Source organism: Akebia trifoliata, chromosome 14 (assembly GCF_017979445.1).
Source record: "Akebia trifoliata isolate Shusen 1 chromosome 14, ASM1797944v1, whole genome shotgun sequence".
Lineage (NCBI taxonomy): Eukaryota > Viridiplantae > Streptophyta > Magnoliopsida > Ranunculales > Lardizabalaceae > Akebia > Akebia trifoliata.
The window spans coordinates 4,616,215-4,627,790 of NC_141388.1; the positions used below are offsets into that span (position 1 = coordinate 4,616,215).

Below are 11,576 nucleotides of genomic sequence, written 5' to 3' on the forward strand. Positions count from 1 at the left end.
TCTTTGTCATGCTTTTTTCCCCTTTAAATGTTTAGAATCAACTGTCTGGATTAATCAAGTCAACTTGGGATTCTTGATCTTACCCAAATATTCGTTCTCTTAAAGAATGAGAAATACCTCAGAGTCAAGTGTATGTGCTTCACATCAAGCATATGTATGACCATTTTTTTTTTTTTTTTTTGAGTCGGACTACATAGAAGATGAAACAGAGTAAATCAGAACAAAACTACATCGAGGATTCGCCCTTAAACCTTTATGGTTTGATTCTACTTGGATTGCCGAAGAAAATGTTCCAAAGTTAAATATGGAGAGTCAAGGCCAAGTGTCATTGAAAAACAATTGAAAAGCAATTGTCATGGCCTGCTCTCTTCAATCAGCTATCCTTGACAGCTTCCACCATCAACTCATAGAGAGCGAATCCACCTCGGTGGCAGCCAGGCATTCTAGACACCATGTGATCTAACTCACTCTGAAATTTAAGCATTGTTAGTGAACACAAATACACAAACTAATTCTGTAAAAGTAAAATAAGTATAAATAGTTCATAAAAAGTAACTTTAGTGTGAAACTTATAGGAAATACAGTATGCACTAACCCTTGAAACGGTATAAAGCTGTGTGGACTCGTAGCCATCTTGCGCACTGGAATATAGTTGTTGAATTTCCTTTGACTCAAGTTTACATTTGATATAAAAAAAAGCTGTTGGTCTAACGTTCAACTCTCTACGAGATATACCAATAAAGACAGGATTGCTCTGTATTCGGAAGTTCAATAATTCAACATCAGAAGTGGACTACGGCAGATTTAAACTTTCAATGAATTACTAGAAAATATACACAATTTAAAATGAGTCATGTAAATTGACCAGAGAGTGCGTAGGTACTCCAATTTCTTCAACTACTTCACGAATAATGCTGTCAAACATCTCCTGAGAAATCTTCCTGTTTATATGCTCAACATCTGTCAAGTCTTGGTGTGCAATTAATTCAATTTCTTGGGGCTGCCAACCATAAGAACATTACTCACTTTTAAATAATAGGTATTATTTCTCAAGAAAGGAACAAAAGAAGAGCGATAGGAGCTCAAAAACACTAGAAATCACAATGACCAACATTTTATCTACATAAACATCAGAACAATTGCTCCTAAATGACTTGAGCCATAACATAGACTGGCACACCGAGAACCCAAGCCTAAAGGCCCCACAAAAACCATGCAGGTTAGTTGTAGAAGCCTAGGCAACCTGTGCGGCCCAAACTCCAAAACACTAGCAAAAGATAGTAATCCTCAAAGATATTGCTAAAGGAAAAAAAAATGCGAAAGATTCATTAAAGTATTTAGGAATATGGAGTGAATTATTTCACATAAATTGACATTCTAGATAGTCATTAAAGATAATTTGGATGTGACATCATGCGTGCATTATTCTCTTTCTAGATTATCATATTGACATAACTATAAGGAACAGTTAATTGGCATTTTTTTTCTCAAATTTCACAGCTTACCTCTGGATGGCCTCCAGGGAAAACGAAGTGTCCAGGAAACTCCCCCACATTATTGCTTCTTTGCAACACAAGGATCTTTTTATCAGCTGTTTCTACAACTGCACCATTACCCAACGGACTTGAGGTGTGTTGACACTGTATGGAGTCATCTATAAGGCAGCATTTCTAATTTAGTTAGATATTATAGATTATTCTAAGAATGAATATCTTATGCACTATTCAAAAGATCAAGGTAATCTTAAAGAGTAATTCAAAAGTAAACAAGATAAAATTTCCCCAGATTTTTTTTCTTAAGAGGTTCAAAAATTATGTGATTTTATTCATTGAACAAAACCAAAAACATACATGTCTGTGTGTGTGTGTGTAAGAAAAAAAAATGTTTAAAAACTACTATTATACTTCCGTAGTAATGTAATAGGAAGGTTAAGGTCTAAAGAGTACGATAAAAGAAATACTACAAAATGAACATTTTTGCAGTCTAATTCTTAGTTGCATGCAATTTTTTATTTTTTAATTATTATAAATATTTGAACGAGAAATATTACAAATGAGGCCGAGATGGCCCCCAAAACAGAAAAACAAGTTTAGAGAAATCGATTGACCATCATGAAATTGCATGTAAAATTACCTTCTGAAGGAACAAGAAATTTCTCCCACAAAGTATTTAAGTTTGTGCACACAAAAGTCCTGAAAGAATGCATAGATATCAAAAAGATTTATTATATGGAACAACTGCATTCAATGAGAAAGAGAAATCTAAACATCCCAAGCAAAACCATGCCATTGTGATGTATACAGGTGCAGTTGTACCTAAGTTTGGAGGGGCATAGGCTCAAAAAGATTATGAAGCAATTCGCCAGTAGGGAAGTATGTATAAGATAATTCTAAGGATGTGGCGTTTAGAATGAAAGTTTATGGTGCTCAGTTAACTCTCCTTTCCAAGAGACTTTCATGAAAGAAAGTCAAATTCTTGGCCGGGTGCTCAAAGCCAATGAGCGTATCGATTCCTAACCTTAGTTGAAACATTAACAACTAGCCAATCAGCTATCTGGTTTCTCTACTTGTGAGTTTATGTAGGGAGAGCATTCAAGAATCGAAGATTCTCAAATAAAGTTTGGCGATAGAGTGCTACCGGTCATTTTTGGATCCATCCTTTTTCTTGAGCACTCTCACCATAGGGGTCTTCTTCCTCTCCAGTAAATTATTGATTCCATCTAAGGTGGCTTTCTACAAGTGGAACAATGACACTTGATAAGATCTCCACTATAGATCATTTGCAGTATAAATAAAACCACTATAAAGAGAGATTAATCATAGTGTTTATAAACTAGGGATGCTAAACAACAATCACTCAGCTTGATATTCTACATCAATGCAATTGACATTATTATACTTCGAAGTCCTTAAATATATTTTGCAGTACGAAAGCTGTCAAAACGTAATCAACAATTTGGAGCTAAAAAAGAAAAAAAGAATAGAAATGTGTATGTAGGAGAGAAATGGAGAGACCTGTAATCTGTTAAACCAAGGTGTAGACATACACGGAAATCTTGATCAGAACCACCTCCATTGTGCAACACGTGACCTCCATACTGTATAATGCATAAACCAATCCAATCGTAATAGTTAATCACTTCCAATAAAAAATGGCACACAGTAAAATGTTTAATTCTAAACATAATTGAACATAAAGAAAGAGGTGGGTTCAATTCTCACTATCACCGAGTTATTGATCTCATTAAAAACAGGCTTAGAGATCAGGAACAATGATTCTCGATTCAGATTGTAGAACATGATTCTTGATTCTATTATGGATTGTCCAAATCAGATTATAGAAACTGATTTCCAAAAACCATAATATCGTTTGCCTAAAACTATTTATGAAAACTATCTGGTGGGAAAAAAAACTACCCAATTGCACATCCTAAGATTAAAAATGAGAGTGAAAATATTTTTCCCAGAGATTGAAGATAATGGATTTTTTGAGAGAAAAACAAAAGATTTTTGGAAAGAGATTGAAAAAGGGGCGCATTTAACTAATTTCTATTCATTTTCAAGTGAATTATTGCTGTTAAACTACTACTATTATTATTTATATTATTATTATTATTATTATTATTGCAACATGTCTTTCAAGTTCATCATAAGTGGATAGTGTGTGAGTATCAAGAGAAACGGCCTCAAAACTGTTTTTGATTCTCCATGCTTTTTATTTCTAATTATGAAAAAATCAGGTCGATAATTGAAACCAAACAATGCATCGGATTTATGAGCCAGAATAAGATTCTAGAATCCGAACCAAACACCCCATTAAGTTTGTTTCCTTGGAGTTAAACAGTTTTACGAGTGAGAGCGAGAGAGGACCAAAAGGAAAGCTGATTGAGGAAGTGAGGTGGATTTAAACACACGTGAATGGACATTAGACGAAATTGAAGGGAGGAACAGGATCACCGATCCCCATTTTTCAGGATAAGGATTTGATGATGATGATGGCATTCATAAAAAATGAAAAACCAAACAAACAATTCAAAAGGCGTGACAACATTTAGAACAAATGAACAATTAAACCATACAAACTTGCAGGTAAAGGGGAAGAACATACCCTAAACTTTGAGCCATTGAATAACGATGGGATTTCTTGAATCTTTCGATTCCAAATCTGTTAAAAAGAAAAAGAAGATTAATAAATACAGTAAAATCAGGTCTGATAAAGATTTAAGAAGCTATGTTTGTAGATTGTAAGGTCACCTCAGATATGGAGTTTTCCAAGTTAATGTCCGGATGGGGAATTCTATCATAAGATGCACTGAAATCCACAGAAACCTAAATTTTCATTAAAAGAAAACCGTTAATCAGAGAGAGACAGAGAGACAGAGACATAGGGAGTGGAGATACTAACCTGAGCAGGAGAGAGACCATAGGGGCACGTTAACAGCAATCTGAATGAAGGAGGAGGATGGACAGCCTCAGAGCTCGTAACAGCCTCCATAGTCTCTCTCTCTCTCTCTCTCTCAGGTGCAGCAAAAAAACAGCACGGAAAATATCGGGTGGATTTCGGTTCCGATGCAATGAATCGGTTATAAGTTGTGGAACGAACAGGTTCACTGCAAGGAGCATATACATACCGTATATAATGCTCTCATAAGACATTACTGGGATGTGAAGAAACATGATGAGTCATCGTGTCCAATTCTCATTGGATAAAAAGAGGGCAAAAAAGAGACGAAAGCTCTGAGGTGCAACGAGATGAAAAGAAATTTTCCAGACAAAATGTCTTTAACGTCCCAACTTGGAGAAATATTGATTGGGTGTTTTACCAAACAAGATGATGGCGTAGTCAAAATTAAAATTTTTGTTTTCATGAATGACTCACACTTTTTTGCCACCCTTTTGAGAAAAAGTAACTCAATCGATAAGACATTATCGAGAATAAGGTACCTCAATGACAAATACATTATCGAACAAAAATCATCGAATCAACCAGACAACTTGTTACTAATTTGTTTTGAATGAGTTCGGTAAGAAACTACCAAATGGTCCAGTTATAATTTCCAAATTGACAACAAGAAGATCAACCAAATGTGTTTTTTTTTCCACGACCATTATTGGCCATCAAAATTCTAGATCTCCAAGTAAAGGAGGCATTAACATCCCTGAAGTTACGGTTCAAGTTATTTATTCTTTGATAAGAGAAATCTATCAAAAGCTGAACAAAATTTCTTCCCCAGACATACATAGCCCCACACTAAATGAAGATTAACATATATGATCTTTTCTCACTTTTCTTGAAAGATGGCCTCATTATCCCCCGTTTCACTACCCTTAACAGGCATATTTCTGATCCCTCAATTCCTTATATACAGTGTTCCAAGGTTTTACTGCGAAAAAATATTTTTTGGGAAAAAACCAAAACAAAATTAAATGGCGTAAATAGGATGGACTTCTGAATCAGAAAACTCAGAGTGAAGCCATGAGTTGGATCCACTCCTCCTTGAGTTCTTCTTCTCTTTCTTCCTGATCTTACGGGTTCGCTTGGACCTCACCACACAGTAAGTCATGATGCCAAGAACTCCTGCCATTATCACGCCCCCCACGACTGTAACTAGGATTGCTGCCCATTGAGAATGCCGACCCACCACTATATAAGAGGATGTGATAAATGCTACTGATGTACATACGGACGCCAACCACATTAACTTGTTGATCACCTCAATGACCCGCCTTTCCGATTTTGTTTCTCCCCTAACAAGTGTAATTTGAACCACCACAACTGCCAAGGATGTAAAGAGTGCAACAGCATTAAAGATGAAGAAGATCTTGAAAGAGGGACGGGATACCATCACTGCTGTTCCATCATTATTGTCACCGCCGGGTACAGTGAAGATAGCTGCAAATGCCACAGTGGCAAACAGCACTGCCACCACAGTTACAGAGTTGGTGGCATTGTTGATTCCTTCCCTATGAAGCTTCCTGAGCTCTTTGGCGATTCCATTGACGTTCTTGTTTGTTTTCCTGGTCTGTTCAAGCTGGGTATGGACATCTCTCTTGATCTGTGTCACGGTTTTCCTCAGCTCGTCCCTTGGTTGATTCAGGTCATTTGCCCTGACAGCTCCGTAGCGAGCCAAGCATTCTTTAATCTCTGAAGAATCTTCTGAGAGGGGGAGTCCTTCGGCTATGTCAAAGGCTGTCTTGTGGTCTCTGGTCAGTGCATTCACATTGGTGTCTGGGAGGCGCAACAGCTCACTCACAATCTGCAAGAAGTGAGATTGCTCAGTTTTTACACTTTAATATTATAATAAATGGGCTGCCATCATGGTTCAAAATATTGAGTTCTTAAGTCCTAAATGGATTTCAAGCCAAAATGTGGAACCGAAAAAATAAAAACTTGCAACATATAAGTTAAACGTACTAAATAAAATGATAATGAAATGAAGCATTGGTCATTCAAGATGAAAGGCACCATCAACACACCATGTGTCATTTCAAAATTATAAGTATAACTTGGAAATACCTCTTCGAAGTCCTATCCCAATGGTGACGGAACCTTATGCATATTTTCTAGAAACCACAATCTTCCAAAGACTAGGTGTCTACTCATCAAACCTCCAACTTACCCAAGAAGGATTTGTTGGCACCTTAATATGTCTTAAAACCATTGTTCATAAATTTTTCTATGAAACTCTTGATTACAAAGAAGAAAACAATGTGATTTTTTGGTTTGTACCTAGAACCAACCTAAACAACCCCAACTTTTGGAAGTTTCAGGTCGATGCATGTTAAGGGGGGGAACCTTGTCTAGGAAATTGGGACTACACTCACTGTAAAATAGGTAGATGCATGCAACCTTATCATCATCCCACCAAATTAGGCTTTTACTTATTACACCCATTTTCTGCACCATAGAAAAAATGTTTGGGGCTGTTCCTTGCGCCTGCTTTCTTTTCTGGTAACTACAGTTTGAAGGATGAATGGAAGATAAAAGATGAGCCAACACAATTCTAAGCATATTCTCTAGTGAAGTTCAATGAGAAATTCAAACAAAGCTAAGATATCTAAAAGTTCATGAGATCTATTTGAATGATATATATAGACAATTTAAGATAAATCATCAGAAAATTAGGTTAGTCTGAATTCAAGGAACGAGACAATGATACAAAGATAAAATTGCAGTATCATGAAGGATATACCTCTGCCCGCTTCTTCCTGGTGGCTACATGTAATGCTGTGTTACCAAACCTGTCCGGGAGCATCACAATAGCTGCATCTGCCTCAAGAAGCAATTTCACCACTTCACAGCTAACCCCTTTTACAGCCATATGCAATGCAGTCTGCCCTTTCTTGTCAGTCCTTCTTGCCAATTGTGGATCCTTGTCGAGTAATGCTTTTACAATTTCAACATGCCCTTGTCGGGCAGCTAAATGTAATGCATTTTTCCCATTCGATCTAGAGATCTCTAGCAAGCTAGAATCTTTTGATAGCAATTCATTAACAACTGTTGCATGACCTCTTGTTGCTGCAGATATAAGAGGGGTTGCATTTGATGGTCCAAGTGTATTGCTTAGTCCCGGGTCATGTTCTAATAGGACCTGGACAACGGCTGTCTAAAAGTAGTCAGGACAAGTCTATTGGCAATCAATTAAGGAAGAGAAAAGCAACCAACTGGAAAATAAATCTGAGAAAATATACAAGTAATCAATGCAATTTTCACTTTTCAGCAATGAAGCTTCTCGAAAAATAAAATGGAAGAAATTCATCATCATCATCATCAAAGTCTTATCCCAAAATCTGGGGAGATAACTAAACGAATCTTGTTCCTCTATTTAATTATATCTAAATCCATGTCTTTTGTTAATTGTACCTTCAAATCAACATTCTTTTTGGTCTTCATATCTTGCTCCTTTAAAACTTCCAACTTACATGGGTACTTCACCCTTTAAAAAGAGTCCAGTCCATGTGTCACGGCGCCGCCGACGTGCTATTGGCTGGACGTAGAAAGAGTTGCGGAGACCGCGTGAGGTCAAAATAGAGCCTTCACGTCGTGGGATGGAATAGCAAGGAGGAGTGTGATTAGTCCCACATCAGGTAAGAGAACATTTAAAGCCTAAGATATAAGGACAAACTAAACCCTACATGGTACAATGCGTTTTAAAGTCGTGTGGATTTTGGCCCAAAAGGACAATATCGTATTGTTGTGGGCCTGAGGTATTATACCATGCAACATAGCTTCTATATTTTTGTCCTTTACAAACATCGCTAAACCATAATGTTCATCCCTTCTTCACTTTGCAAATCCACGTTTACTTTAACTCGGGTAGCGCCTGATGGTACTGGCCTACAAGGATGTATTGTCAATGGTAGGATGCTGACCCTAATTCATTAGGGGTATTTATAGTCATTTTTCTGCAGGAGAAGTAATTGTAATTCTTTTTGGCCTTTTGAGCACAGTGAAATAAGTGTGGCTCCATGGTTTTTCCCTAATTTTGGATTTTCCTCATAGATCCGTTTGTTGTGGTTGATTTCATTTTCTTGTTCATTCTCTTCAATTAATTTCGTATGCCAGGGATGTAATTTGGAGAAATTCCAACAATAAGGATTACAATTAAACATCGAATTTTGCAAAGCAAAAGACAGAATTATACTGAAGTCATTTTGAGGGAAATAAAAAACCTCGAATTCGATTCAAAATTATCACCTTGATGCCCTTGACTCGCAGCTATATGCAACACATCAAAGCCAGACCGATTCTTCCTAGAAATACTCTCTTTAGTCGTATAATTCAAAAGCTCCTTCACCACATCCAGATGCCCCTTATCGGCGGCAGTAAACAACGCCGTCTCTCCCAACTCATTCACCTCGTTCACCACAGCCGACCTAATCTCAGCTACTTCATCATCGAAATCGGTTCCACTCAACGTTCCAGCCATCTGTGCATTGATGTCGTCGAGAATCTGCGTCACTGCCGTAACATCCCCTCGTTGGGCAGCCAAATGTAGCTCAGTATCATTGTGCCGGCCAGTAACCTGTTTGACATACTTCTTCTTCCCAGCCTGATCGATTCGTTTACCCGAATTTGACAAAACCAGAGCCGGAGCCGTTGCCGACGAAGGTGATGACGTTGCCGAGATCTCAGCCAATGGGTTCAGTTTTAGGTTCGTGATCGGGGTTAGATTCAGTCCTTGTTCTAAATCCCTCTCTCCTCCTTCAGAACCCACCATGAATTACAGAGATGATCAACACAATCAAGAAAAAAAAAGGTAAATTTTTCTCAGAAATTGATCGATAGGTTTGATGTTATAATGTTAATTGAAATTCGATCTTATCAAATAATTAAAAAAAATACCTTCTTCTATTGATAAACCCATCTGTGCTCAAGTGGATCAAACCCTAGAAATTCATTACAGATGATAGCTTCTACAATTTTAGAAATTTATTGTAAAGTGAGAGGAGAAGGTCATAATGATTTAGGGTTTGGAGGAGAAAAAGAAAGAAAGGATGGATGGAAGGAAGGAAAGAAAGAACTGCGAAGGTTCGAGCACTTGGCCGGGACAGGAAAAAAGTTGGATTTTTCTTTTTTTTTTCAACTGTTTTTGGTTTATTCAGGAATTTTTTTGCCGCGGAAATGCATCTTGAGTTTCGTTTTTCAATTTATTCTCGCTGTCGTTCGTCACGTTCACACGTTGGAAAATTGTTTTGGAGCGAACTCTACCTATTCCTTTTGTGAGAATGTGTTTCTTGCCACGTGAGATAATCAAATTAAGAGGGCTTCTATTGTCACATCAATTTTTACTAAGAGCACCCCAAGATGTGCTAAATTAAGAGAGCTTCTATTGAATTTTTCCTCTGTTAATTTGCTTTCTTTCATTTTTATTCTATTACATGATAATTTTGCAACTGTGGTTCACTTATTACATGAAATGATATTTGATTATATTAAATTTAAGAATAATGATGAATACACGTGGTTTTGGTACATGGCTTACATGGCAAGGGTAGAGAATCACACATCTTTTTGTAACTAATGAAAAAGATCTATGATTTTGTGCCTTTGCTATGTCAGCCTTGTACTAAAACCGTGTGCATTCATCACGACTCTACATTTAAAAGTAAATGTGTGTGTTGGGGGTGGGGGGGAGGGCATTTGTAAGGTCCAAACTTTTGTGCCCATGCACTTCTATTCCATTTTCTCTCGCTATACTAGTAGAGATTTGATTGTAAAAGTTCTTTTGTAATGACTTGTAGGGCACCGATAAAACACATAAAAATCATAACATTTTGTTTTGAGACGTGATGAGCTGACATCCCCATAATAAAATCATAGATCATTTGCCTCGGGATACACAAAAAAAAGATGTATGGTTCTATGTATCCCAAGGCAAATGATCTACGAGGTATATGTTAGAGGGGGAGTGAGAAAATCATTATTATTATTTTTTTTTTTTGGATTCATGAATATTACAGACACCAATTCAACAAAAAAGTCACAAATATCATTAGTGTGATTGGGAAAGTAAACTTCGATTGTTGTAGAAATAGTGAGGCTTCCAAGGACATAGCGTATTGAAAATGGGCAATTTCATATTTGGATCCAAAATCTATATTTGATTCATGTTATGAGTTGAGATCTTTTCATGTTACTTAAAAGTCATCTCGATATCGTTCATAAACAAGACTTAAAACAATGATCATAGGTTCATTATCTTGTTTAGGTATGAGAGCTCACGTTTCCATTTCTTTGAGGTAGATATACCAAAACATGCATAACATTTCGAATATTTACCAAAACGGTACATTCTAGCAATTAATTCTGAAAACGATTTTTTTGTACTATTTTTACAGATTTGGTATAAAAAAAATTAATTCCGAAAATGATAAACTTACCGTTTTCGAAATTAATTTTTTTTACCAAATCGATAAAAATAGTATTTAAAAAAAAAAAAAAAGAAATTTTCGAAAATAACCTTTTCTTAATTTTGACTGAAATCAATCTTCTTTTTTTTCTAGATTTTTTCCTATTTTTACCGTCGACCAAGAGAGTGAATCTTAAAATTTTGTTGGATTTTGAGTTATTGTGAATATTATAATTGTAAACGCATACTTAAAATAAAAAAAATGGTATTTTCTATACAAAAATTTATCTTTATATTATTTTGATAAAAAAAAATAATTTCAAAAATGATAAATTTACCGTTTTCGAAATTAATTGCTACAATGTACCATTTTGATAAATTATTCTTTCTTCTTAAACACATTTCCGCTGCACTAAACCCATTCAATCGATGGAAGAAGAAATTCAAATAAAGATTAGGGGTATGTTTGGCAAATGAAGATTGAAAGTGAGAGTTGAACTTTCAAGAGTTCGACTTTTGAAAGTGAGAGAATATGAGAGTTCAAAAGAACTTTGGTGTTTGGTTACTGAAAATTCACCAACAACAAATAGTTTATTTTTCTCTCTTGTAAATTTCAGTTCATCAAAACCCTATTTACCCTACTTCCTCAAATTCCCCAAATCATACACAACGGTTATGCACCTCCAATCAGAAAAAAGGAGAAGAAGAAGAAGAGAAGAGAGAG

General features: G+C 36.2%; 2 protein-coding genes across 4 annotated transcripts; both read right to left on the reverse strand.

The window, feature by feature from the left end:
• Positions 1 to 30: 30 nt before the first annotated feature.
• NUDT9 (nudix hydrolase homolog 9) lies at positions 31 to 4,916 on the reverse strand. 3 transcript variants are annotated; one of them, XM_086422328.1, is made up of 9 exons: positions 4,405 to 4,916; positions 4,254 to 4,311; positions 4,108 to 4,164; positions 3,015 to 3,097; positions 2,134 to 2,192; positions 1,506 to 1,654; positions 866 to 1,000; positions 596 to 754; positions 31 to 469 (listed from the first exon to the last, which is right to left on the reverse strand). In XM_086422328.1, exons 1-9 carry the CDS (start codon positions 4,422 to 4,424, stop codon positions 374 to 376), a joined length of 816 nt encoding a protein of 271 aa, XP_086278454.1. In that variant the 5' UTR covers positions 4,425 to 4,916; the 3' UTR covers positions 31 to 373. The 3 variants fall into 3 exon arrangements, with proteins under 3 accessions (XP_086278454.1, XP_086278453.1, XP_086278455.1); XM_086422327.1 differs by having other exon boundaries at positions 4,254 to 4,328; XM_086422329.1 differs by lacking the exon at positions 866 to 1,000 and having other exon boundaries at positions 4,254 to 4,328.
• Positions 4,917 to 5,061: 145 nt separating this feature from the next.
• On the reverse strand, positions 5,062 to 9,618 carry LOC147385686 (ankyrin repeat-containing protein ITN1-like). The gene is made up of 4 exons (XM_086422326.1): positions 9,346 to 9,618; positions 8,698 to 9,204; positions 7,193 to 7,602; positions 5,062 to 6,256 (listed from the first exon to the last, which is right to left on the reverse strand). Exons 1-4 carry the CDS (start codon positions 9,365 to 9,367, stop codon positions 5,423 to 5,425), a joined length of 1,773 nt encoding a protein of 590 aa, XP_086278452.1. The 5' UTR covers positions 9,368 to 9,618; the 3' UTR covers positions 5,062 to 5,422.
• Positions 9,619 to 11,576: the final 1,958 nt, after the last annotated feature.

Coding starts and splice junctions, on each gene's coding strand:
- NUDT9 (XM_086422327.1), bottom strand. CDS start 4,494: ATGGAGGCTGTTACGAGCTCTGAGGCTGTCCATCCTCCTCCTTCATTC. Junction 4,165..4,253: donor TGGAAAACTCCATATCTGAG/GTGACCTTACAA, acceptor TCTTTTTAACAG/ATTTGGAATCGAAAGATTCA. Junction 1,655..2,133: donor ATTTCTTGTTCCTTCAGAAG/GTAATTTTACAT, acceptor GCTGCCTTATAG/ATGACTCCATACAGTGTCAA.
- LOC147385686 (XM_086422326.1), bottom strand. CDS start 9,367: ATGGGTTTATCAATAGAAGAAG. Junction 9,205..9,345: donor GGGTTTATCAATAGAAGAAG/GTATTTTTTTTA, acceptor TGGGTTCTGAAG/GAGGAGAGAGGGATTTAGAA. Junction 7,603..8,697: donor TGCGAGTCAAGGGCATCAAG/GTGATAATTTTG, acceptor ACTTTTAGACAG/CCGTTGTCCAGGTCCTATTA.